This window comes from Mucor velutinosus (genome assembly GCF_035048745.1).
Source record: "Mucor velutinosus strain NIH1002 chromosome Unknown tig00001563, whole genome shotgun sequence".
Taxonomy (NCBI): Eukaryota; Fungi; Mucoromycota; class Mucoromycetes; order Mucorales; family Mucoraceae; genus Mucor; species Mucor velutinosus.
In genome coordinates this window covers 3,427,134-3,454,437 of record NW_027041904.1, presented here as the reverse complement: position 1 = coordinate 3,454,437, position 27,304 = coordinate 3,427,134, and the positions used below count along the sequence as shown (strand labels likewise).

Below are 27,304 nucleotides of genomic sequence, written 5' to 3'. Positions count from 1 at the left end.
ATAAAATTCTACTGGCAACAGCTGTGCCTGTCTAATATAGATGACAATCGATATTGATTATATAGATAATGGAAAGGATATTGGGCATCAAACAATACTCAATTTCTACCTGGCTATTCTTTTTTGCTTCGGTTACCATTTTATTTATATCTGCGAGACTTTAATCCTTGTAAATTGCTCATTCAAAGGCGAGTTCTAATGCGAAACGCAAAACCGTCAGCCTATTGGAATGGCAGTGAAGCATTTTTATAACCCAATACAGATACTTGATTAGATTTACTTGATTTCGCTTACTACTAAATTATATCAAAGCCTCGCCGAATGATATGAAAGATGAAAGAACACAGCGATGCCTGAATTACGTAAGAAACGCACGCACCACCAATTGACATCATGCTAATTGCATGTGTGTATGACAACTTCAAATATGATATTTACTTCATGCCATGCTTTGAGAATCATGACATGACATTTGATCTCTGATAAGCGTGTTTGTAAATCTACGATATAGTATACAATTATATTATATACATGGTTGCGGTCATTGAGCAGCTTACAGTTACTCAGTCCAGATGACAACCTCAATTCCCTCAATTAGAAACATCTGACCCTTTGCGTGTCTCGCTATTAATACACAAAAATGTAGCATTTCTTTATTAATGATTTATGCATGGATGCGTCGAGTCTTCAATGCCTTGATCTATTCAATATCCAGGCAATGGTTTAATACGTTTGTTTATTTTTATATATTTCGGTATTTTGATCTGCTCATGTAACACTACATGGACTCTCTTTCTGGCCAGCCATCTCAAGTCAAGTTGAATATAGCAACTGAAAGTTCTGCTGATGAGTATACACACATAATCCACCTAAACGCATCCAAATGTCGTCTTCCAACAGATTTTACAACTGGACACGTTTCAAACACTTGCTTGATGTTAAAATTTTTCGCCAATGATACCAGGTATGATGATGAGAATTGGCTATTTCATCCTCATTTGGGAGGCGATCAAATCACATATTCCCAGTTCATCCTCTGTTAATTGCGAGAACTACACAACATATATCTACACAATAAAGAAGCCAAGGGACTGCGTGCTTGGAACTCTTGTTGATTACTCCAAGGTTCCCTGATCTGAGCCTCGTCAGCATTGTTATGGCGATCAAATGCGTTTTGTTGATGGTTGTTGATCGGCAATGGGAAAAAAAGGTCCGTCAGATGTGGTAAATCATTGCGACATCCATGTTAATTTTGATCATGGATCGACTACCACGGATTAATCTGTACTACTGCACAATATAGAGAGTGGCCAGCTACAGGGTATTCATGCACTGCAGAAGTCTGACAATGGCATCAGATACTTTTGATTCAGGCAAAATAAGCTCATGTGATACGTCAACGGGTTTGATCTCGAAAATTTTTTCTCGCTTTTTGTATAGAATGCAAAGGAAGTGGATCCAACAACTCGCACGGATACCTATAGGCAAACATTTGAATGGTTCAATTGAAGCATGCGATGGGGCCAAAGAGCATTGTAAGCATCATTTTTTAACAGAAATGGGTCAATGAATCACGTGTATAGGCAAAGAATTTTTTTCCAATGAAATCCTCCCTTTTTTCTTCTTTTCTCCTCCCTTCTCTGCCCTTAACTTTATATATCCTCTCTTTTTCATATATATTTTTTATATATAACCTTTGTTTTCTTCATTTCTTTTTTAACTCTTTTTTTTTCGCTACCTTCTTTTTTACATTTTGCCTAAATACTGTGACCTTGTTGTTGTCATATTGAATTTTCGCGCGTAAAAATCACTATACAAAAAGGGATTTAATACACATTTGAGCCATCTAAAATCAGAAAAAAAGAAAGAGAAATTGGAAATTATATATACAGAAAAAAAAAAGACCACCCCACCACACACGAAGCTAACTTGCCACGCCCATACAAACAGTGCGAGAGGGAGAGAAAGATTGATACCATCCAATATACAAAAGAGACTACACTATCAGATAGAGAAGGATTGCCAGAGTGAGAGTGTGTGTGCAATATGTAAGTATAAACAAAATTTGCATGTTGAAATATATATTAATTAACCTTTTCTGCTTTTTATTACCAACCTGCTCCTTAATCATATAAAAAGTCCATATACAACAAAAATGAATCAACAGAATCCCAATCTACAAACGCCCAATGGTCAGCCACCACCTCAACCACAAACTCCACAGCAACAGCATCAAGCTCAACAGCAACAACAACAACAGCAGCAGCAACAACAACAACAGCCGCTGCAATTACAACAACAGCAACTGCAGCAGCAAGTCAATCTAGGCCATCCCAATGATATCCCCAATGCCAATTGGAGAAATGAAGTGACCATGCCTGACAGAAGTCGTTTTGTGAGTCAACTGTAAGTACAAGATGGTGCATTTTGATGCGCGCGTGTTTTTTTCTTTCTCTTTCTCGCTTTTGAGATGGAGAGCCATGAGGGTAATAACAGGTATTAATTTATTCTCGATTTGCTAGATCGTTAGCTCTTAAACATTTATCACCCACCACATCAGAAACTGAAACATATAACGTTGCAAGTAACTTTGAAGCAGGTCTTTATCAACGATGTACAAGCAAGGTAAAACTTAATTTCTTGGTGCAATTAGTGATTGTGTGTGTGTGTGTGTGTGTGTGTGTGTGTGTGTGTGTGTGTGTGTGTATTGAAGTGTTACTTTTTATGTAGAATCAATACATTCTGGCCTACGCTAAGAAGTTTCAGCACATCAAAGATCAAATCAACCAGAGCTCGAATATGGGAAACAATATGAATGGTATGATGCAACAACAGCAGCAGCCAATGTCTCCTCTGGTGGGTAATGTGAGTGGTCAGGTCGCATCATCGCCTCAGTTACAACAGCAACAGCAGCAACAGCAACAGGGCCAACGCACTAATTTCCAATCACCTTTGAATTTGAACCAGCAGCAACTGCAACAACAACAACAACAACAACAACAACAACAACAGCAACAAGCAGTGGGTCAAAATCAAATGCGTCCTCAGCAAACAAATTATCAGCAAGCCATGCTACAGCAAGGAAGGCCGCCTCAACAAGCCATTCAGTCTCCCGCGCAACAGCAAGCACAGGCTCAAATGCTCGCTTACCAACGCTCTGCTGCTGCTGCTGCCATGGCTGTCTCCAATGCCCCTCAAGCTATGCAACAAGTGCAACAGCGACCGCCTCAACAGCAATCACAACAGCTACAGCAGCCAAACCAAATACCACTTAATCTGCTACAAAACATGAATGCCTCTAATGCTGCTCAAGCAGGTCTCAACATTTCTCCTCAGCAATTTCAAATGTATTTTGCACGTCAAATGGCCCTTCAACAACAACAGCAACAACAACAACAACAACAGCAGCAGCAACAACAGCAGCAGCAGTCTTCTCCTCACATTCAAAACCACATGCTGCTACAACAGCAGCAATCTCAATCATCTCCAATCCAGCAACATGGTTTCTTGCCTCAAGGACAACCTGGTGGTGTTGGTAACAATGGCATGGGTGGCATGACGCAGCAACAATTGATGAATATGGGAATGAACAAAGCCGCTATGGGTAACAATAGTAATGGTGCCGCTGGTAATGGGCCTAACGGGCCAATGAACAATGGTAATTTCAGGCCAGGGCAACCTCAGCAGCAAGCACCATTCGCACAACAATCTGATGCTAATTCTGCTGTTGGATCTCCAATGCAACAAAACGCTGTTACTGCAAATTTTGCTAATGCCATGGGGAATCCCGGTGGTGCGCTATCTGCTTCAAGCACACCTGTCTCGGTGCCTGCTACATTGGCGTCTGTTCAGCAGCAACAGCAATTACAACAGCTACAACAGCAAAAGCTGCAACAGCAGCAGCAGTTTGCTAACATGAGGCCTCCACCTCAATCACAACAAACCAGCCAACAAGCACAGCAAATGGTCAACCAGGAAATGTTGATGCAACGCATGCAACAACAGCAGCAACAACAGGCTCAAGCACAAGCACAACAGAACATGAGTGGTGGCCCACGACCTCCTCTTCCACCACAACAGACCCCGCAATTCGTACCACAGCAGCAAGCAGGTATTCATGCACAACAGCAAGGCTTGCAAAGACCTATGATGGCTCAACAACAGCCACAACAGATGCAAATGCAGCCCAATGGTGTGTTGAAACCACTGACATTGCAGCAAAGAAACAGTGCTGCTGGCATTGTCAAACAAATGGACGAAAGTGTGCGTCAAGGCAGAGGTAAAGTAATCATGTCAGTCCAAGCAGAGAATTGCGAATAACTCATCGTGTTTTCAGTGCGTGGCCCTGTGATTGAAGATCTATCAGAAAGTGACAAGATGGCTATCCGCGATCAAATCAGCCAGATGAAGTCCATGTACGACAAAATTGATAATCTGCTGCCTGTCTTTTTGGCCATGACAAGCAACGTGGAAGCAACGCGTCGACTGATACTCATGAAGTACATGTTCGAGGACCAACTGGTGGCATTACCGCAAAACAAGTTTTTCATCAGTTTGGAGAATCTGCATAAATTACGCGAACAGTTTAGCGGCTACTTTACTTGGGTGCGCAATGCTGTAGGGCAACAACAACAACAACAACAGCAGCAGCAGCAGCAAATGAACGCTATGGCTGGCAATGGCAATCCTCAGCAACAACAGCAAATTGGCCTCGGATTACTGCCTATGCACATGCAACAGCAACAGCAGCAACAATTGCAACAACAGGCGCAAGGCATGCAGGGAAGTCCTATTGTGAATTACAATCAAATGATGAATCCACAAGGCATGCAATCCGCTTTGATGCATCAAGGTGCCATGAATCAAGCTCAATCCATGAGCCAACAATCTCAAGCACAGGCTATTGCCATGCTTCGTCAACAGCAACAGCAACAGCAGGCTATCGCTCAGCAACAGGCACAAGCACATCAAGCCCAACAACAACAACAACAACAACAACAACAACAACAACAACAACAACAACAACAGCACCAGCACCAGCAACAAGCGCCATCTCAAGACCAAATCTCGCTAGATCCCTCTACTACTGCTGCTGCTAATACATCCAGTACTGCCGCCGACGCATCCTCTTCCTCCGCCATTGTACCGTCTAATTCAAATGAAAATACACCAGTGATGGCAAATTCTACTGCAGTAACAACACCTGCTGCGACGCCTACAACACCTTCTATGGGTATCAGACGTGGAAGCATTGATTTGAAATTACCTCCTGCAAAGAAACAACGTGGATCGAGATCCTCTGCTGCATCACAATCACCTACTTTGAGTCGAAAGAATCAAAAAGCAGCAGATAAAGAAAAGGCTCAAACTGCTGCTGCTGCTGCTGCCGCCGCCACCGCTGCTACTTCTGCAGCCTCTCAGAGCACACCTGTATCTGCAACAGCAAACACTGGTAATAGCACGCCTGCCTCTGCACCTGCTTCATCGACACTGGCCCAGCAACAACCTCCTCAATCAGCGCCTGAAGTGACATCCGTCTCTGCATCAAACAGCCCTGCCATCATGAACAATACTAATATCAATCTGTCACATCCCTCCAATCCTGTTGCTTTCAACAACAACACTAGCATGGGCCAACATCCCCAGCAGCAACAGCAGCCCAACAATGGCATGGACATGAGTCCATTCAATCCAAACGGTGTGATGATGGGCAATCATAATGGAGGTATTCCAGTGAAGGGAGGCATGCCGCTCAGTCAACATCAAGCGCAATCACAGGCATTCTACATGGCGGCTGTGAGTAACGGTATTCCACCTCAAATTGTCAATCTGCTACCACCCAAAGCACTGCAATTCAACTGGATTTTGCAACAGGCTGCACAAAACAAGATGACTTTGATGCCCAACCAACAGCAGCAGATCCAGGCACTGTTGAATGACCATATTGAGGCTGCTAAACAGCAACTAAGTCATCAATCTTCAGACGCGTCTCCTCATCATCACCCACAACAGCAACAGCAGCAAGCTTCATCCGCTACCAATACACCTGTTTCCATGGCACACACACAGTCTCCCCAAGTGAATAATGCCTATATCAAGCAAGAAGATTCGCCACAGCAGCAGCAATTTAATATGCAACAACAAAAGCAGCACCATCAACAGCAGCAACAGCAGCAATTGCAACATTTGCAGCAACAACAGCACATGCAGCAAATGCGTCAAATGCAAATGCAGCAACAACAACAGCAGCAGCTCCAGCTCCAGCAACAGCAACAGCAGCAGCAGCAAGGCATGTCACAACAAGATGGCCAGATACCCAGCACATCCAGCAGTCAGCAGACCAATTCCATGATAGTGCAACCCTCCATGACGCTACATCCTGGGATGGTTGGAGCCGGCCCCAATGGCAGTGGTAATGGAGACGATCTCATGTCCTCACTGTACTTCTCCAACAATGGTATGAATGCTAAACCAAGCACCAACCCTGCCGATATGTATGCATCACCTCATCAACAACAACAACAACAACAACAACAACAACAACACCACCACCATCCGTCACAGCAGCAGACACCTCATCAGCAGCAACAACACACTCCACAACAGCCATCTTCCTCGCTACCCCCTTCTCAACAACCGTCTCAGCAACAGCACTTTGATGGCGGTTATTCCTCTGCACTGAAAGAAGGCTACAAAGACGAGACATTTGGCACACCTGATATGAGCTTATTGACCAAGCCCACATCAGTTATCAAGGAAGAGGATGCCTTTGTGGAAAGCGGTGATTTGCAATCTTCTTGGTACGATTCCACTACATCAGGCATCGATTTGGGTTTGGATGGTTTCGATTGGGATAACAACGATTTCGTCAAACTGGATGATAACAATGACACTGCTGTTGCTGCAACGTCCAATACAGCTGCTGCTTCAGCATCATCCACCACAGCGGCAGCTAACTCATCCACCAACGCGCCGTCATCTTCGTCAAATACTAATAATACCAACAATGGTGATGGCTCTTCACAACAGCAGGGCGATAAAAAGTTGATGGATGACAGTGGGAAGCTTTGTGCTGTTAGTTTATAGTCTATTATCTTTATATATCTCTGTTTTCTTTTCACCAACCATTTTCTATTTGTATACTCTCTTTCTTTAACTCAACGTCAAGCACAGCAATCGCTCTTTCTCTTGTAATTTTATTCCCTCTATTTTTTATTATATATATAAAAAAGAAAAGTCAATTGGACATACTTGTCAAGGCACCGCCTCTTGGGTAACAACATGGAGTAAAAAAAAAAAAAAAAAAAATTAGCCCTACTGCAAGTGCCATGAGCAATACTAGTTACATCCGAATATAATTACATGCCGTATGTTAGTCTACGTGGGATTGCATGATTTATACTACTGTGAGTTTTGGGACATTTTCCAGCATAGTACATAGTCTGCATACCCTGAGTCATGAGACATTTAACAGGGTACTACTGATTGCTACATTTGGAGAGTGCCTGACAGTTGTCAATCTGTTTGTACCTCAATAGGTAAAGTTCGCCATTGAGCTATAAAAAGCGGCATGACATCCTCGGCCTTCCTTTTCCCTCTTTTTTGTTCTCTCTCACTTTTATTGCTGATCGAACAATGTCAAGTACTATCGACTTGAGTAAGTAATTCGCCCATGAGGCCACCCAATGTTGTCTCTGACTCAGTTACTCTTTCAGCAAAACCTAGATATCCTCAAGATACATACTGGGGTAGAATCAGACATTTTATAGATGTTACTGATCCAAGGTAATGCCATCTCTTACTCATATTCGCACTCAATTAACCAAAATACACCAGAACGTTGTTTGTCTCTTCCTCTGAGCTCGAGAAATGTAAGCAACTGTTAGCAAACACATCGCAACATGACAAGATGGACCCAGAGAAACTTTGGAAGGCAAAAAAAGGTAACCAAATTTCTCACGATCCCTACATGAAATCGACACTAATAAACTTAAAAAAAAGTCGTGGACTCGACTATCCATCCAGACACTGGTGAAGCCGTATTCTTGCCATTTAGAATGTCGTGCTTTGTACCTACCAACATGGTTTTGGTAGCAGGTATGCTATTACCTAATCCAAGCGTAAGTTTTCAGGAGAAAGAGATGATCACAAATGAATCATTCAACATGCTATTGGCTGTAGATCAAGAGCATATTGTTTTGGCAATGGGCCAATCAAAGTGTCAATGTCGCCTTCAATTCTGCAAATGCCAACAAGACGACACCGATGAGTCTCAAGGAAACTGGCAGTAAGAGTGTGGATATGAAAAGGTGAAACGAGATACTAAACATCATGTACACAGTTGCCTATGTATCTGCTGTCACTACATCTTGTGCCATTGCTGTCGGGTTGAATCAGTCCGTTCCCAAGCTCAAGGTCTCTCCTACGATCAAATCACTCTGTATGAAGCTTGTCCCTTTTACAGCAGTTGCTGCTGCAGGCACAGTCAATGTCTTTTTGATGAGAGGAAAAGAGATCCGTGATGGTATCGATGTGTTTACAAAGGAAGGGCAATCTGTGGGTAAATCCAAAGAAGCTGGCTTCTCTGCTGTGTCTCAAGTGGCAATTTCTCGCATCTTGACAAATGCTCCCGTCTTGATTCTGCCTCCTGTCATTCTTGGTCGTCTTGAAAAGACTGATTTCGTCAAACAAAGACCCAAGTTGATTATCCCGCTTAATTTCGGTTTGATTGCGCTCTCGTTAATGACAGCTTTACCTGCTGCTATTGCTGTATTCCCTCAAATCGGTGAATTACAAACGGCCAATATGGAAAAGGAGTTCCAAGATCTTAAAGATATGGATGGCAAGCCTATCACAAAATTGTATTTCAATAAAGGTTTATAGATTTGTTACACTGGTGTATCTTGTGTAATCCAAAAAAGAAAAAGAGAGTGAGTCTGTGTCAGATGTAGGGTGTTTGACTGAGCAGATCAAGCAGAGACTGACGGCCATGCGAGGCGGTTGCATGTCTCCTGTGCAAGCTGGCACTGTATAGAGTGGCACTTGAGATGGGCTGCCAAAGAGATGCAGAGAAGAACACCCATCTCAAGACAAGGTTCAATACCCGAATGATTGTCTAAGCTCCACGTTGCCATCACACCCCATTTATTTTTGTATAATCACAAGGAAATGAGACGAGAAAAAAACAGAGTCCAAAAATATATAGGTACCAGGTTACTGATCTGCCATGATGAGACGCACTTGCCTTTTTTTTTCTCACTTGAACTTTTATCAAGACTATGCTGGCTACTACTGAAACTACCAAGACCACAGCAAACAATGTCTGGGACACCAAGACACAAACATTTCACGGTGGCCAGGAACATCGTTTCATCAACAACTTTGTAGAAGATTTTAGTGTCACTACCAATTATCTCGGTACTCCTCATAAGGCACTTGAAGCTGCCAGAGAAGCCGTAAGTGTATTGTCTGGCCGTGTTGCGTGCAATCACTCATAACTGTGGTGTAGATGAGCGACATTCACCACTATCCTGCTGCTAACCAGGAACCCGCCAAATCATGTTTGGCTGAATTTTTATGGGGATCTGACTATGCCGAGCATCACGGACGTTTGTTGATGGGCAACGGAGCTTCAGAGTTGATTGATTTAGTAGTAAGAAAGGCACTTGCATCCTGCGAACAAAGAGGAATCAAGCAGCCCACATGGAAGGGCAGCCCTTGGAATGTGCAGGTAAGTTTTGAGTCGGCGTGTTGATGTGGATCCATGTACTGATTGCATCTACATTTTGCAGTACAGAGAATACCAACGTAGTGCAGAGACAAACGGATTTGAAATCTTGGATCCCTCCAATCCTGAAAGAGCCGATATGATCTGTATTGTCAACCCTTGCAACCCCACCGGTGATTATTTCTCTGTTGAGCCTTTGAAGGAATGGATTAAAAGCAATGTCAAATCTGGCGGATGTGTTATTGTTGGTAAGTGTGTCTTGTGTGCCACAAAAGAGAGTATCATAGAGGACTAATCCCCCGTTTGTTAGATGAATCTATGCAACCTTGGCATTCTGCTGATTTCAGAAACGATTCACTCATCTCGGAACACGCTTATGCTAGAGACATGTTTGAAAATGAAGGTGTCTCTGTGCATGTCATGCATTCATGGACCAAGATTTGGTCTTGTACTGGCCTTCGTGTTGGATCCGTCATTTGTCCTACAGCACAACATTGTGAAGCATTGCGTAAAATTCAAGTACCTTGGTCTGTCAATGGTCCTGCACTCAAGTTTGTGGAAGCCGTGGTGAACGATGACGATTATTTGCAAGAGACTTGGTCAAATACCACTAGATTGAGAGCTTGGTTGATTGAGCAACTCAAGTCATTGGGCCACTCAGAGTGGGAATACCATGGTAAACTCTTTTTGAGTTGGGTATGGTTGGACATGAAATCTGAGGAGATGGCAGCCAAAGCCATCGAGCTGGCCCGTGCTTCTGGTGTACCAGTGAGAAGCGGTAAGCCAGGTTACCAATGCAACTCATTTGTGCGAGTAGCTGTTCGCAAGGAACCTGAAGTCCAAGTGCTCATTGATGCTTGGAAATCACTCTAAATTATTCATTCTATATCATCATCACAGCATTGTTAATTAATCAATAAAAAGTTACATATTTGAAAACATTACAATAGGCATTTCATTAAATGACGTTTAGTCTACATTTATAAAAGTGATTCTATCACGAATTAGTGGTATGCGATTCCTTTTTTTTTTTTTTTTTTTTTTTTTCTAGCTTCGGCCTAGTGTCTGCTTATAGTATCGTCACACTGATTTGTGTCTAAACTTCGAACCTGGCTTTCTCGTCTACATTTTGGATGATACTCTGTATAAGATGGTCGAGTCAATGCTCCAAAGCTGTCCTTGGTATTGACGGTGACAATGATAAACGCAACGACACTGAAAACGAGGAAAGAAGTTTGCAGATGCTGTGAAAATTGTCATCGTGAGCTTTCTGATGCAGCCTACAATTTGAAAATGACATTTTTTTTTTTTTTGAATTTCCAGCGCTAATAACTGTGTGAGGGGAGAGGGGGGGGATCGATTGATGGAATGGGGAAGGGGGAAACAAGATCAAGGAGAAGCATGATAATACACAGACATTTTTCACATTGTGACATTATTGAGCACTCTACCACTCTCTCATGAATGTCATTTACTAGGCAACAAGAGATGGCGTATATAAATGAGAGAGCACCAAGGCATTTCATCTGCTTTTCTTTCTCTTTACTCTAACAACATGGTTTCAGCTCGATTCTATACCAGCGCCTTCTTTTTGGTCATTGCTTTCAATCACTTTCTATTTGTCTGTACCGCTCCTCTCGAACGCCGCATCATAGGAGCTTCCAAATTACTACGAGTGAAAGGAAAGTTATTTTCAGGCTCGGGTACATATTACAAGGTGGGATCTGGTTCATGTGGTGAGCACGATACAGACAGTGAACTGGTGGTAGCAGTGAATAAAGCACAAATGGGCAATGGTATTGTTGAGAGTGTGTGCAAGCATCTTGCCTGAGCACCTGACACATGTTCACTTAGGATCAAACCCCAATAACAACCCTAAATGCGACAAAATGGTGTCCATCACAGGAGACAAGGGCACAGTAACAGCCAGAGTAGTGGATACATGTCCTGCATGTGCAAATGGTAAAACATGTCTATAATTGCCCGTCGTATAATAATGATGAATCTAACACATTGCGTTTCTTGCTGCGATGAACATGCAGGAGCCTTGGACATGTCACCTACTAGTAAGCTAACCAGGCTATATCTCTGCATGCTAAATACTAATTCATGCATTTATTCGTTAGCCTTCAAACGGGTCTGTGGTGATTTGGCAGAAGGCGTCTGTAATATTAGCTGGAAGTTTTTATAAATTGCTCTCTTGTCATAGGTTTCAATCTGTTTGTTTGTTCCTTAAAAAACCCCATGCGCATTTCCTTCCTCGCCAAATTTCACTGTAAAACCTCACTGAGAGGATATATTCTCTTCATTTCTCATACCACTGCAAGCTCTTTCTTTCTCATTCGCAATACTTCTGTATATTTACCATGTCCAAGCGTAACAGAGACCATGTAAATATATGGAAGAAGGTGCCCCATAGAATAAAAGGTCTTTGGAAAAAAGACAGGCTATTTGATCCAACATCCCCCCCTCCATTAACCATCTACACCAAGCAAAAGCCCTCTTCTTCCTTGATCTATCGCATATTCTCCACTAGAAATAAAAACAAGGCCATCCTCCAACTAAAAGAGCATCAATGGGACCATCCGCCATCCGACGCAACAGAGCTCGAATTGTATGCTTCCTCCACAGAAGTGCCCATAAGAGCTAACATACTGTCCTTTTTCAACCCATCACAGCATCATCGTTCACGACAAGAACAAAAACATGGCTGGTCCAACAAATTGTCTTGTACAGATGAAATCAGCAGAATCTATATGGCTACATTACAAAAGATTCGGTTATTCAGCCATTACGCGATGGAGCAGCAAATCAGTATACATCACATGTTGGGTTATGTTCAGAGTCAACAGCAAAAACCCATGTTGTGTCGTGGTGTCTATCAACGCGATTTCAACTCTATTTTATCCGGCAGATCCATGATGACAGACTCGATACTGATGAATAATAGAAAACCTAAACGAACGAGATATATTTTCATGTTGCTGAGTACGCCTATCGCTCATGTTGCAAACAAAATACACCCAGTAACACATGCTCTCTCAAGATTACGCAGGCCTTATGCTGAAACGTACGCTATGGTCCAAGCACATGAAGAACACGAACAAGAGCAAGAAGAAAAAGCAACAATACAGCCACCATTACTGCCTGTAGCCAATAAAATGGCATCGTATTTGGTACCTGCAGATTACCTTTTGGATCCAGCTACGTTGTTCTGCTCAAATATGAATGCAACCACTCCCACTGCTGAGGCTAATAGCACGCATCGGCTCGGAACCAAATGCAATGGTAGCACAGCACAGGCACCAAAAGCAACAACCACATCATCTGAACATTACAATTTAAAGAATATTATGACAAAGATACAAATTCAAACAAATTAAACAAATGTGTTGATCACTCGTTTTTTATTTTTGTTCTTGATCTAATTATTACTCAAAGAATAATAACAATGTTGTGTTTGTGGCCAAATGTTTGTACAATTCCTGTTTCTGCCTGCAAGTGTGACAAGACACTCTAGACAGCTGATTGTGTTTTTGTACAAAGATGGAATAGGAGGCGCACTTGAAGGACACAAAGACGATAATAATAATAATAATAATAATGAACCTTGTTTGGTGGTTTGATCTTAAAAACCACTCGAAAATTTAAATCAGTCGGTTGATCTAGTATAAATAGGACCGTCATCACTTTGTGTTTCTCTTGCCTTTTCTTTTTTTTTTTTTTTTTTTTTTTTTTTTTTTTTCACTTTCCATACGTTACTGCTCGCTATCTATCAGAAGGAAAAATGGATTCTAGAAAATATCAACTGTTCAAGACTGAAATGTGCAGAAACTGGCAAGAGATGGGCGAATGCAGGCACGTTGTCACTCTTTTCGATGCTTCCACCCCCAATTCTAACGCTTTGATCTGTAGATATGCAAGAAAATGCCGGTTTGCTCACGGTCAACATGAACTTCGATGTGTTCAAAGACATGCTAGATACAAGACAGAGATCTGTAGAACTTTTCATCTCACAGGCACATGCTTGTATGGTGTCCGCTGTACATTTATCCATGATGAACAGCCACACCATCTAGACACATCCTCCAATGCCTCCATCTCATCCTCCTCATCTTCGTCCAGTGCTTCCTCGTCTCCACTGTTTACAGCTGTTGCTTCTAATAGCCTTCATTATTACCCTCATCATGATCTCAACACGTGGAAGGGTATAATGTTTGCAGGGTTACCAGAATCAAACAACATTTGGTCATCATCTACCTACTCATCATCATTTGATCGACGCTTTTCCTCATCCTCTTCATCGAGTGCATTCATTTAATCTTTTACATATCATTTTATCCAACTTTATGGGAATACATATACATTAATCATTGCAACATCAGCTACATTTATTATAATAAAAAAAAATCAATCATTTTAATAGCACATTTAATGGGATGAGACGATTTAAAATTCATTCAAATTATGCTGCATACTTGTTTGATGGCAGGATGATTCATGTATCGATATACGAAAGAAAAGATAATCCATTCAGCATTCATGTTTATAAGCAAAGGACTTGGGCTGATATCATATACATTTAGTATAAACGCCTAGACGGCTCATCATACGAAATGCAATGGGAAATATCATCTGCGCTGTATAACAGTGGTACCACATAAACAAAAAAGCCAATGTTTTCTTCGAGGAGATGTAAATAGTAAGGAGTGATGCAGGGCCAAACAAAAAGAGGCGTTCATGATAATATCATTTAGCCAGAATCAAACACCAACAACCTTATTTCTACACAGTGATTACAGCATACCTTTATAGGTTAGCATCTAACTCGAGCGTCTTACTTCTCAGCAGTAATTGGAATGGCTACTAATAGACTCTGATACAGTTCCACAGCTACATGTTTATCTTTAGCAACTCAATGTCATTGTATATTATCATGCACAATAAACTCACATCAGCAAAGGTCCGAGCGCTTTCATATACCCACACACATACACACCCTGCCTCCTTTCATATATATATATATATAAGCTCGACTTGACCTTGTATATGAATACAGTAACAAATAAAGGAGTCAGTCTATCAGTAACTGTTATGCGTAGAAACAAGGAGGCTCTTTGAACCTGCCAGCGAAATCGAGCATTGGTTATCCAATGTAAATGGCTAGTCAGAAACTCAACAGTTCATGTACGTATACAAACAGAAGAAAAGAATTTATTCCATACGTTGTGCAAACACCTACATTTTATGTATTTGTCAATTAGAACAAGGACTCGAAACAAGCAAGATAATCCGAGCATTCAATTCAGAATGCAAGACACGCGGAAGCATGTACGCATAAAAAATATATGTGCAATGTTTCCATCGTATCAAAGTAAGTAAGGCCTTGAGCTCGAGCGCCAACCTGTTAGGGTTCCAAAAATAAACAGAGGCGTAAACTGCATGCATTTTATTTTAAACAATCATGGTTTCATTGTATAATATACAGTATATGGAACATAAGTCTGGAATACATCAAACGAACGGGTTTGGATTTGAATGTGTCGGCCTATCATGTAAAACGAATGTTAGTGATATAGGGATCTGCATGATATTCTGTTTGGATTGATAGTATACTACCAATTAACTTTGGCCCCCCTATTATCACTGAGAGCCATCCACAACCAGCCTGTCGTTGGGAATATTACCTCTTCTGCAATGGTCCACATCTGTATTAATGAATACAATCCATACATGACATAAAACACACTTGCATGGCCACTCACTAGTCGAAAATAAGCAGATCACAGTGAAATCCAGGTGAATTTGAGCTGTGTTTTCTCGTGTTTGTGGCCGTTTTAGACTACCAGAGTAGCACCAAACAATTGCTCTCATCTAGCAGATACTTTCTGATACCTTTGCTCACCTTTTTTGGGATCGTTGAAAATCGACCAAAATCGACCAAAAAAGCATGAGCGATACCTCATGGTTTTCATCAAAAATTAAACGATCGCGTTTTTGACCGCAAAATTGAAGACTTTTACTAAGGTATATATCGAATCAAAATGTTGCTCTCGATATAACGCAACTCCTGAAACTTTGTTCATGAAATCTTTATACGAAAAACCTCAACTTTTTGGTCCAAACTCTCATTTTCTATTTTCTAAAATTGCTCCATAAGTTTGTTCATAACATACGCCATTATAGGTACCCTTGAATGCGCCTTGACAAGCATTCCAAAAAAGCTTAAGGAAGTATATAATGATGAGCACAGCTTTCATAGTCGAACTTGCAAAATTGATGAAATCAAGTCGAATTTATTGAAATTGAACCAATTTGAAGCAAAAAAAAAAAAACGTTAATCTGAGATTTAATTGATTTTAGCTGCCAAAACGTCTGCCTCATAGGAATAATGGATGTTTTATGAAGCTAACAAGAAGGGAATAGTAAAGTATAGTACATTATAGCCTGATACAACTTTCCCTTAGATAAAATTGCTTATTCTCACCATTGAAAGATTTAATCGCTGCAAATTACTCTTCCAGATGTAAGTTCTCTTACGAGATGGCAATTTGTCCACCTTTATCAAAATACTTACATGGGTCCTAATCAGTAAGCGCTGAGCACATTCATTGTTTTCTCGTATACGTAGCAAAATTCAAGTAGCTTGCGTATGTAGAAATATATATGAACACATAGCCATAAGCACAAAATTTTGCTTGCATAAGACTTTAATCCCTCCAATGTCAATTTGGCTGTGACTCCTTTGCAATCTTAAGTTTCCATTGTAAATAATGCCCATTTTGAATTCTCGTGTGTTCTTTTTCTTTTCAAGACACTAAAATATCTACAACATGTCAGAGGTACATAGCACAAAGCACAACATGTTGTATATCGAGTACTCAAACGACCTTATATAATAGATCCCTCTTAAACGCAAGAGAATTACATCAGACATTTTATCCATCGCTAGCTCTAATGTGATTGTACCTAATCATAGAAATGGTAATACTTGCACACATCATGACAAAAGGTATCATATCAACTAACATGAAGCTGGTATCTTGTAGACAAAATCAAAAAGATTGAGTCATTAGTAAGCAAGCTCGAGTTGGAGAAATCATCATTGGAGTCAAAGCTCAAATGCGAGGCCGTATCATATAATCTGGAGCTGGAAGAAAAGGCGAAAACTATCTCCTTTCTCATTGATGAAAAAGCTGTAAGTAGGCTCTCATTTAATGAGCCCTGTTTACAACTAAGCTCTCAAAATAGGAATGTCAAAAAAGGGCTATCTATCACAAAGAACGCTACGATGAGGCAACAGCAACATTAGCCAAAATGAAAGAGAAACACAACTCGGTTGCAGTGAGTGATACTTGACACGACAATAGCAGCATTTTACTGATTGTACACATTAGAATGAGTTGAGAGAATCACTGGAATCATATCGATCACAAGTGGATGAATTGGATAGTCAGTTGAGTGAACAGATCTATGAATCTAGAAGAGCAGCCTTGTCAGAGAATGAGACTAGAAGGCAGTTGACATCCAAAATACAAGACTTGAACATGAGAATTGATGGCTTGGAGGATGAGGTAAATTATGGATACAGTATTGAGTCAAGGAATGGTCAACTAAATGTGAGATATAGGTCCAAGAAAAAGCAAGCGTCATTCAAAGAAGCTTACTGCGAGAGCAAGAACTTACGGAAACGATCAACGCCCTGGAGCAGCAACTCAATAACAACTCATCATACCCAAGTAATCCCCAAGCTTACCAAGATTTAGAAACCCAATATCAAAGTAAGTCTCTCGCTGTTGTGGGTGCAAGTGCTTTATCTGATGAAATGTTCAAAGGCATATCAAAACGTGCATTGGATCTCGAAACCGAAAATGCCAAATTAGCAAGCGATTTGAAGCATCACAAAGGCATTTCACAGAATATCGAGACACTTCGACAAGAAAAAGAAAGCTTATCACACCAGCTGAAGCGAATGAATGATATTTGCGAAGAGAATTACAGAATAGAAAAGGAGAACATCAAATTGAAGGCCGAGCGAGCTTCGTGGGCATCTTATTTGGAATCACAGCCTGAATACAACACGCAGAGTCCTGACAGCATCATATACAAGCTTACACAACAAGCCGAGGAAGCCAGCTACCTGAAACAATCGATTGAGCACTACCAATCGCAAGTGAGAGATCAAATGAAAGCGATTGAAAAACTGGAAGATCACATTGACGAGTTGAAAAAGATGGTGGTCAAGAATGAACGCCTACATACAGCCGATCAAGCTAGTCGAGATATCCTGATCAGAAACGCAGACTCCCTCAAGAGACATATTGCTATTCTGGAGCGACAGTTGGCCATGTACGATCAAGAGGAAATGCTCGCCATGGATCAAGGCCAATACGATGAAGCCAAAACCAAGCGAATTCAAGAGTTGGAAGAGTTGCTGAGAGAAAGCGAGAATCGCCTTGCGTTGCAAGCGCAAGAATTGGCACAGGAAAAGATCAAGCATGCCAGCGAGCTGCCTCCAGTGCAACTGAGCAGCGGCCCATACGAAATGTTGGAATCAGGCGTAAGCGCGTCCAAGCAATTGTCTGAACTTGTTGCCAAACAAGACAAACTCATGCAAGATTTGGGAGAAAAATCAGTGAATGAATTGCTACTGCAACGACAACTCAAGTCAGCTCAAGAGCAGATTGAACAGCTGAGTAAATCTATTGAGAGCCAGCAGCGACAGGCTCGTACCTTTGCTCCTGCCGTGCCTACAGTTCCTGCGGTTGAGTTGCCATCTGAACTGACGAACAGCGAAAAAGCAGCGCCAGCTATAAACTCACAAGCAACAGCAGCAGAGAAGCAGACTGATTCCGATGAATCCAATCTTCGTATCTTGACATTAGCAGACAACCCAGCTTCAAAGGACCTTGCTGTTCGCACCCACTTATTAAAGCGTCTTGAAAAAGAGAATGCCGATCTTTTGCGTCAAATTACCTCGGAAGCTTCATCTGACACTGATCTGATTACTGTGCCTAAATCCTCTCTTACCAATTTGGAAGCCAAGAATGAAAAACTTCAATCCGACTTGCAATCTCGCGAAAAGCGTATTCAGCGTCTTCACAGCATCTGGGAAACCAAGATCAACGAAACCAGTTCTCAAATCCGCCAATTGTTGGGATACAATGTCATTTTCCGCAATGATGGCGTTACTCGTTTGGAAAGCATCCTTGTCGACCCCACAGAGCTGGCGTTCATTGTCAAAATAGGCGATACTCACAGTGAATCTGAAAAGGGCATGCTTCGTATGGTGGGCTCGAAAAAGGAGCATTATATGAAGCAATTGGAGGACATGTATCAACTTTACATCATTCAAGATCGCAATATCCCTGCCTTTTTAAGCGCTGCTGCCCAAGATTTCTATGTCAATGCTAAACAGCAGGAACAATCCATGTTGTCGCAAGATGGAGAGCAAGTCGATTTTATGCAGGTCAATGATGAAGACGACTTTGAGCCTTACGATGAAGAAACCCGCATTCATGACGACCAGATGGACGTGCTAGAAGAGGACTTTACAGTGCAAAGCGAGCCCAATCCTGCTAGTTTGACTGTGGCATCTGATGATGAAGGCGAGATGATTGAACATGAGGAGTACACAGAGGATGAAGAAGACAATGAATTGGTTGTTAGTAGCGAGATTGTTCGTGACGACAGTGATTTGGTCATACATGAGTATGAGGAAGATGACGAGAATGTAGAAGATTATGACTACAGCGAAGAGGACGCAGGAAATGATAGTCTCATTGTCAATATTGACAATGGAATAGCCGTCGTTGGAGATGGCGAGAGCGATGAAGAGGAATTGGACGAAGAAGAAGAAGAAGAAGAAGAGGAGGAGGAGGAGGAAGACGATATGGAGGGTGAAGATGACGAGGAAGAATACTCTTCACAACACTCTGCACCATCTAGTAATCCTCAAATAGTTCTTATTGATGATGATGATGAATAAAGAGGATAAACCCTGTCTACAATGTTAATAAAAGTGGTTCTTTGATCTGGTAGATTGATTTTGAATGCATGGTAGTAGCATCTGTTTTATTTAAAAAACGATCCCTTCTTTCAAACGGTTTCAGCAAAGGTCAATCCAGCGATCATGTAGAAAGACCTATCCGATTAGTTTTTAATCCAAACATGCAGCATCATCAAAAACTTAAAGTTCAAATTTACTAACGTGTAAACTATTTCTTATCATAAAGCCAGTCAATGGGACGATGGATTACTGCTCAACTTTGCAGCGTCTATCACAACTCTTTGCGATTTAGAGACCTGATTCTCTCCAGCAACATTTTCATAAATCAGCATCTACGCAAATTTGTCAATGTAGACCAACTCAACCTTGCTGTGGCCCGAAATCTTACAATTCAGAGAGTGGAAGCCATTTTAAACAATGGCCCCAGCGTCAGAAAACTGGATGTAGACCTCGAAGCTGGAAGTGTACCTTTACCAGTCTTTCGCTAAGTTACTGCTTGGACAAATACCAATATAACAGCATCTCCAATGGGCTTACTTTACTTGAACAGATGAGTGTTTTTTCGTCCCGGTTATGGTTGAATACTTTGCAAATATCTAAATGCTTGTGAATTTGTATTTGGATCTTGCGTGGTAGAATTCCAAAGCGGCGACGCAATGAATGATGGCGATGAAGAAGGTTGAATCATAAAACCAACTAGAAACTTGCATCGTTGTTTGTCTGCTTTCAATGAACTGAAAGGATATGAAATACAAATCAATTTTCCAGCACGGGCGCATTTAGATGATGTTGTCAGTTGGATGCAAACTGAAGATAATTTCATAGTGATTGACTACTATTACCGCACCGAGCGACTCTTACACGTTAGATGAAAGCCAAGTCATCACATTCAACTTACACTTTAAATGAATTTGTGTAAATACTAATTAGCCGATCTAACTCGTTAAGCTCGATGTCGGCGTCGCCCTGTGGGCTCTCATCGAAGACATTAAATCAAATATAATAAGTTTTGTATATCAAGTAGATTCTAAACAATCAATTATTAATAAAAGAAAGGCTATATCAGAGCCACGACGAGGAGAGGAGGTATCTTCCTCAGACCCTTTTTGCTTACACTGATATCAAACGAAGCCTATGATTGAGATGATGTGAAAGAACATTCAGCATTTGAACATCACAATCTCCATTTTCTGATCATACCATTCGCTACTGTTGATGCTTTTAATAAGATGGCGACATCATAAAGCTGGTCATAAGTAAATATAGGACGTTTGTAAGATTTACAGCTACTTTTTTAAGATATTGTCATTGTAAAAGACCCATTCATGAGATAAAGCTCCCCCCAAAAAAAAGTATTTGGGCTAAGCAATTGTTCTTTCTATTTAATCAGTATCGTAATCATTATTGTCATCATTAGAAAGGTATTTGGGCCAGCCAGCAGCAGTGCCACCCGCTAAAATCAATTGAAGCTCAATTTATTTTTTCTGTTCAAGATTGGACAGATTTTGGCTTTTGTCGACTTCTTTAATCTATTCTGGGATATTCGACTATATAAATTGTGATTATTACCTAATGCTTCGTAATACATTCTTGGAGTACTTTTCAAGGCGCTTCCAATGGTGCTGATTGTAATAGGTGTTTTGGCTGAACTTACTGAGCAATTTAATAAAATATGAAATATGGTTTTTAGCGAAAATAACCATATTTTGCATATGAAAACCTCATCAAAGTGGTTTCAGAGGCTACTTTGGATCGAGAGAAACATTGTGATACAATACATACCATAGTAAAAGTCTTCATTTTCAAGGTGAAAAATGCGATCGTTTGATTTTTGTCAAAAAGCATGAGGGGTACCTCATGCTTTTTAGCCGATTTTTGGCCATGTTTTTTTTGGCCCAAAAAGTTGAGCAAAGGTGTCAGGAAGTTACTACTACTCAAGTACAACTGTTTGGCGCCGTTCCGTCGGCTCAGGAAGGTCCACATGTCAAGATATGAAGGCTTGAAAGCCGCCACATTTGGTTATGTTTTGCTTTATAGCTTTTATTTACACGGCATGAATCACATCTTTGGTAGCTGAAATCTTCTGGAAGGGCAGTTCTGCAGTCTGTGCAATTTCCAAATCGAATAGGAGGCATATTGATTTTGGTAAAGCTAATTCATTCAAGCTTAGAAGCGTCATGCTAGTAATAAGCTTATTAATGATGGAAATGAAAAACCGAATTTGCTACTTGAATATTATGGGTTTGTACCTTCACTTCGCTACGGTAAAACCGCCTCATAGGTCATTGTTACCAAATGTTGAATTAGATGCGTTATGTTTTTGGTGGATAGGCTTAACACCTCCTCCAAGACCCCTCCCCAATGCCGGTTTTGCCGGTGGTTTATTCACCTTGTACGGTACTCAATTTTTTGAAAGGATATGATTTGTTTGTCTACTTCTTTTTGAACGTTTTACGGTATACATGTTGAAGATCCAAGTTTTATATCCCTTTAGTTTGGCATGAAAACCCGACTCCGCGTTCGTTCATGGGGGGGGGGGCGTCAAAAGTTTCGAATATTGCACTAGCAAATTTCTTTTTTGTTCTTGTTCTTTACTTGCAACAAACAAACAAACAAACATGGCATTGAAACCATCCACCATTGCACTTATTTCTACTGCTGTTGTAGCCTCATTTGGCCTCGGATTTTTGATCTACTATGACAGCAAGAGAAGAAGCGATCCTCAATTCAAAAAGCAATTGAGTAGGTGTCCTAACACGCTGTATAACAATTCAACGTTGTCTAATCTGTCATTTACTTAGAACGTGAGCGCAAGAAGGCTGCCAAGCAAGAAAAGTTACAAAAAGAGAAAGAAATCACCAGTGTCGAGGGTTTGATTGCCTCTGTCTTGGAGACAGTGGCCAATGAAGACTTTCCTGAATCCGCCCAAGAGAAGGAAGCTTATTTCATGGAAAAGGTGGCATTGGGAGAGGCACTTTGCAAAGAAGGTCGCGAAGATGATGCTGTGTTGCCCTTTTACAAGGCACTCAAGATTTATCCTGCTCCATTGGAATTGATCATGATTTACCAAAAAACTGTACCCGAGAAAGTGTTCCGCATTATTGTCAATTTGATGGCTGTGGAGCAACAAAAGCGTCAATCTGAATTCTACGATCTTTTCCCTCCTGCTGAACTCAACATTAAACTACAACCCACCAGCACGGAAGGCGAAAAGACAAAGCATACGCTTGTGGCTGACAGAGATTTCAATCAAGGCGAAGTTGTTTACGTCGAATCACCTTTGATCTCTGCACTCCATCCTCAATTGGAAGGATCTTACTGCAACTTCTGCATGAAAAAGCTGACAGACGACAGCAAGATTGAATGCACAAACTGCGATCAAGTAGCTTTCTGCAGCAAAGAATGCGAGACCAAGGGCAGCGAACAATATCACACCTTTTTATGCTCCAATTCAAAGCTCACCTCCGACAACAAGGCAGTAGAATTCAGATCTTATGCTCAAATCAACAATGTGAAATATCCTCAGATGATTGCTCAATTCCTATCGAGCATGGTAGCAGAAGAGATGGAGAAGAACAAGCTGGGAAAGGATGCGCCTCGTTACAGTGCCTGGGATCACATTGAACGATTCAATCAGCAAGAATTACAGGCTAATGAAGAGACAGTGAAAGAGGCTACTATGATCAAAGAGTTGCTTGCTTCCAAGGTGCCTGGCATTGACGAATTTTTGTCGGATGAAATTTATTTGTTGCTCAAGGGTAAATTGAACGAAAATACATTTGAGATTCCTGCCGCTTCCGATGTTGCAGTGGAGGTAAGTGATATGATGTTTACCTATAACAGTTGCAATTGGACTTATAATTTATGTAGAAATCTATGGAACCTGCTCGTTCATTGGCAACTGGATCCAGCGGTGTGGGCTCTTCTCTCTACAAAATCTCAACCTTTATTGGAAAATCAGATAACGCCGATGATTCCAACATTTCAATTGAATTCAGGGATAACTCGAACGTTTTGACTGCCACTGCCAGTAAAAATATCAAGAAGGGCGATGAGATTAGATCTTTCTATGTTTGAATAAAGCGCTGAAGAGGTTTAGACGTGACATCAGAGCAGTTACAACTGCGGGATACATCAAAAGGTCAATGACATCTGTTCAAAAGAATTACCCAAAGAATTGCTGCAGGTGTGATATGAAGCCGTCTATTTTGACATCTCAACTCAGCTCAAGGGTAACACAACATTTGACATGAGATATTGAAATGTTGATTATTGAGGATATAACTAGAATTCTTGATGATGTTTACTACTACAGCACAGAGTTTATGTATGAAATCTGACATGTGAATTATATAGAAGCGGCTCAAACTGGTTGTATGATAGTCGGAGACGCTGTTACATGTCAATGTCATTCGATATTGCACTAAAATGTCTCGATTATTCTTGCTTCTCATTACATCTTGTATATATAAAGAATACATGTAGCAGTGTGCTGATAAAATACAAGTAAATATAGATGAAGAATGTGAAGATCCATTGATATTTAATGATAGCAATAGTAATGACAAGTAAGAGGAGTGCGGACCGGAGATTGGACAGAGCGGGAGATGGTATAGGCCAGCGCCATGTGTCGTAGAAGGGGGTGTGCTCGAGTGTGTGGGGGCCGAGGAAAAAAAGCAGCATGGTACTGCAAACTCCATGAACAGCCTCTTTTCTTCTACAACCTAGTGTATGTGTTACAACATGGAAAGCATCATCTTGGATTATTGGATATGTCGATTAATGTTGAACAACGAGAGCGATGGATGGATCTCAATCCTCCGAGATGATGTCTTTTTTCAGTTTTATGTTTGGATGCATGATGGAAAACTAATCAAGTCTATATGGATGTATGTAGTTACTAGCAATGGGTCGTGTTATTCGTGCTCAGAGAAAGGGTGCCGGAAGTATCTTCCGCTCCCACACCGTTGGTCGTAAGGGTGCTGCCAAGCTCAGAGTCTTTGATTTTGCTGAACGTCATGGTTATGTCCGTGGTATTGTCAAGGATATCGTTCATGACCCCGGAAGAGGTGCTCCTCTTGCCAAGGTAAGATTGAAAGATATGTAGCTGATATGTTGAACATTGTGTATTCATGAGCTATGGTTTGATTTAGGTTGTTTTCCGTGATCCTTACAAGTACGTATAGACAGAGAATTTGGAGTGGATAGCATGAAATAGATGTAGAGATGAGCGCGCGAGTGAGCGAGGAAGGGATAAGAAGTTATACACATAAACGTTGAGAGAGAGAGAGGGAGGGGGATTAAGGTTTGGATTTGGATGATTGACAATTGTTTGTATCATAGGTACAAGCTCCGTACCGAGACCTTCATTGCCACTGAAGGCATGTACACTGGTCAATTCATCTATGCCGGTAAGAAGGCTACCTTGAACATTGGTAACGTTATGCCCTTGGCCTCTATGCCCGAAGGTACCGTTATCTGTAATGTTGAGGAGAAGGTTGGTGATCGTGGATCCATTGCCCGTACCTCTGGTAACTATGCCACTGTTATTGGCCATGGTGATGATGGTAAGACCCGTATTCGTCTTCCCTCTGGTTCCAAGAAGGTCATTCCCTCTACCTCTCGTGCCGTCATTGGTGTCGTTGCTGGTGGTGGTCGTATTGACAAGCCCCTCTTGAAGGCCGGTCGTGCTTTCCACAAGTACAGAGTCAAGCGTAACAGCTGGCCCAAGACTCGTGGTGTTGCTATGAACCCCGTTGACCATCCTCACGGTGGTGGTAACCATCAACACATTGGTAAGGCCTCTACCATGGCTCGTGATTCTCCTGCTGGTCAAAAGGTCGGTTTGATTGCTGCTCGTCGTACTGGTCTCCTCCGTGGTACCAAGAAGATCAAGGATGCTTAAGTCATTGCTATTCTGTTACAACAATAAATTCTTATTCTCTTGCCACTCTTACTACTAGTCGAATGACGGAATGAAAGATTATCAACATGCGCAATGTAATTGAGAGATGTACCAAACAGATAGAGTTTCATTCGTTCCCTCGTGTAATATAGCCCAAGGATGAGGCGATATTGCATTCACAAGTATACTCCACGGGCCATTTCCAAAAATTTAAGCTTTCCCATCTCCTGTCTTTCTTGCTTGAAAGCTTAAATTTCCCTATATACAAACAAACTTCAACATTGTGTATATAAATAAGCATGCTTCTGACAAGGATGGAATCTCTCTGGATTATTCTTTTAAAAATGCCACTCCCTAAAATTTTGGCACCTTTATTGCCTCAATCGCAGCGTTTGCAGCAAAAGCAGCATGACGCAGTATTGTCTCCTGCACTGCCAATGAGTCCTCCAACCAATAATCCGTACAACAACATGATTGGCTTGTCCACTGAAGAGACCTTGGTGGAATCAGTCGATGAATCAACCACAGAGACCGCCATCGTCCTACACGAAAAGCCAACTGCGTTTGACATGTGTGATAACGACTTGTTGATTGAATCCTGCCACGACAACAACGACGACAGCCAGCAACTAGAGCAGAAAGAACTGATTTCCATGTCTGCTCCAGCAGAGACCACTGCCATGAGCACCAACACAACCTACCAAAGCTTTGGCTCTTCATCCTCTTCCTTGACCATGTCATTGACTGACAGTGGAAATGAAACGCTTACTGAAATCACACCAGATGAAGAGCTGGAAGAGCCGGTCAAGATGCCTTCATCACCTTTGGAATGCACTACACCTGTCACTCCTCCTCAGCTCATGGAAGAAGAACAAGCATTCATTGACACCATGGATCATCACCAACAACTAGACCTTGTCAACAGCCCTTTACAAGTGCCTGCTGTTTCTGATCAGCAACCAGATGATATGGAGGAGGTTATTACATATAGCGAAGAGCCAATGGAAGTGTATCATGACCCCTTTACTGCTGTTGATGTCATGGACAATCAAATGGAAGAACGAATACAAGCACAAGATGATTTCACCCAACCCATTCAAGCTTCCTATACTACCCATCAAGGCGAGCTCTTGGACGAGGCTCAAGAACCTGATTTCATGATGAAGAACAGCTTTAGAAGGGCACCCAGTCGCGAAGGAAGTCTCAAGAGCAAGTGCATGAAGCTGATCCGTGGTATGAAGTTCCGTCTTAGTCAAGAACGAAAGGAAACGAAGAAGGAAAACCGCATGAAGGCTGCCTTTGAAGCGTCCGCTGATCAAGAAGGACACATTGACACTCACTGTAAGTTTGATTTTATTTATGGCACATGAACATTACTAACTTTGACATATTTATAGTAGCAAGATCTTGCTCTACTGTCACCATTTTGAATGAGGAGAGACTAACACCCATCTATCGTCGTAATATTGCCGAATCCACCCTATGCAGTCCTACCAATACTGAGCCAATTGCACCTTACAAATCACCAGAAATTGGGTCAGACGCTTACGATATTAAACTTCTTTGCGACCAAAGCTTCTTCGGTCGATATTGATATAAACCTAGGAAAATAGAATAACAAGCACTGTCATTGTTGTCTCAAAATACATAATCTTTACTAATA

At 41.4% G+C, this 27,304-nt stretch overlaps 10 protein-coding genes across 10 annotated transcripts; all 10 read left to right on the top strand.

Moving 5' to 3' along the window:
• Window positions 1–2,155: 2,155 nt before the first annotated feature.
• On the top strand, window positions 2,156–7,086 carry ATC70_009752 (uncharacterized protein; the record flags this gene model as incomplete). Its single annotated transcript, XM_064828980.1, has 4 exons — window positions 2,156–2,406; window positions 2,523–2,625; window positions 2,731–4,279; window positions 4,337–7,086. The coding sequence occupies 4 exons, from the start codon at window positions 2,156–2,158 to the stop codon at window positions 7,084–7,086; spliced, it is 4,653 nt and encodes a 1,550-aa protein (XP_064686182.1).
• A 549-nt stretch (window positions 7,087–7,635) lies between these two features.
• On the top strand, window positions 7,636–8,883 carry ATC70_009751 (uncharacterized protein; the record flags this gene model as incomplete). Its single annotated transcript, XM_064828979.1, has 6 exons — window positions 7,636–7,657; window positions 7,716–7,785; window positions 7,837–7,943; window positions 8,002–8,120; window positions 8,182–8,287; window positions 8,342–8,883. The coding sequence occupies 6 exons, from the start codon at window positions 7,636–7,638 to the stop codon at window positions 8,881–8,883; spliced, it is 966 nt and encodes a 321-aa protein (XP_064686181.1).
• A 395-nt stretch (window positions 8,884–9,278) lies between these two features.
• Window positions 9,279–10,600, top strand: ATC70_009750 (uncharacterized protein; the record flags this gene model as incomplete). Its single annotated transcript, XM_064828978.1, has 4 exons — window positions 9,279–9,455; window positions 9,509–9,730; window positions 9,792–9,975; window positions 10,038–10,600. The coding sequence occupies 4 exons, from the start codon at window positions 9,279–9,281 to the stop codon at window positions 10,598–10,600; spliced, it is 1,146 nt and encodes a 381-aa protein (XP_064686180.1).
• Window positions 10,601–11,282: 682 nt separating this feature from the next.
• Window positions 11,283–11,918, top strand: FBP26_1 (Fructose-2,6-bisphosphatase; the record flags this gene model as incomplete). Its single annotated transcript, XM_064828977.1, has 4 exons — window positions 11,283–11,523; window positions 11,582–11,689; window positions 11,770–11,793; window positions 11,854–11,918. 4 exons carry the CDS (start codon window positions 11,283–11,285, stop codon window positions 11,916–11,918), a joined length of 438 nt encoding a protein of 145 aa, XP_064686179.1.
• Window positions 11,919–12,093: 175 nt separating this feature from the next.
• On the top strand, window positions 12,094–13,110 carry ATC70_009748 (uncharacterized protein; the record flags this gene model as incomplete). Its single annotated transcript, XM_064828976.1, has 1 exon — window positions 12,094–13,110. One exon carries the CDS (start codon window positions 12,094–12,096, stop codon window positions 13,108–13,110), a length of 1,017 nt encoding a protein of 338 aa, XP_064686178.1.
• Window positions 13,111–13,514: 404 nt separating this feature from the next.
• On the top strand, window positions 13,515–14,048 carry ATC70_009747 (uncharacterized protein; the record flags this gene model as incomplete). Its single annotated transcript, XM_064828975.1, has 2 exons — window positions 13,515–13,585; window positions 13,643–14,048. 2 exons carry the CDS (start codon window positions 13,515–13,517, stop codon window positions 14,046–14,048), a joined length of 477 nt encoding a protein of 158 aa, XP_064686177.1.
• A 2,512-nt stretch (window positions 14,049–16,560) lies between these two features.
• ATC70_009746 (uncharacterized protein) lies at window positions 16,561–19,715 on the top strand (the record flags this gene model as incomplete). The annotated part of the gene is made up of 7 exons (XM_064828974.1): window positions 16,561–16,569; window positions 16,630–16,711; window positions 16,777–16,925; window positions 16,979–17,071; window positions 17,125–17,301; window positions 17,358–17,508; window positions 17,563–19,715. The coding sequence occupies 7 exons, from the start codon at window positions 16,561–16,563 to the stop codon at window positions 19,713–19,715; spliced, it is 2,814 nt and encodes a 937-aa protein (XP_064686176.1).
• A 2,639-nt stretch (window positions 19,716–22,354) lies between these two features.
• On the top strand, window positions 22,355–23,813 carry HUL5 (ubiquitin-protein ligase (E3); the record flags this gene model as incomplete). Its single annotated transcript, XM_064828973.1, has 3 exons — window positions 22,355–22,478; window positions 22,538–23,550; window positions 23,607–23,813. 3 exons carry the CDS (start codon window positions 22,355–22,357, stop codon window positions 23,811–23,813), a joined length of 1,344 nt encoding a protein of 447 aa, XP_064686175.1.
• Window positions 23,814–24,642: 829 nt separating this feature from the next.
• Window positions 24,643–25,641, top strand: ATC70_009744 (uncharacterized protein; the record flags this gene model as incomplete). The annotated part of the gene is made up of 3 exons (XM_064828972.1): window positions 24,643–24,822; window positions 24,890–24,912; window positions 25,080–25,641. The coding sequence occupies 3 exons, from the start codon at window positions 24,643–24,645 to the stop codon at window positions 25,639–25,641; spliced, it is 765 nt and encodes a 254-aa protein (XP_064686174.1).
• Window positions 25,642–25,985: 344 nt separating this feature from the next.
• VPS70_3 (Vacuolar protein sorting-associated protein 70) lies at window positions 25,986–27,235 on the top strand (the record flags this gene model as incomplete). Its single annotated transcript, XM_064828971.1, has 2 exons — window positions 25,986–26,982; window positions 27,039–27,235. 2 exons carry the CDS (start codon window positions 25,986–25,988, stop codon window positions 27,233–27,235), a joined length of 1,194 nt encoding a protein of 397 aa, XP_064686173.1.
• Window positions 27,236–27,304: the final 69 nt, after the last annotated feature.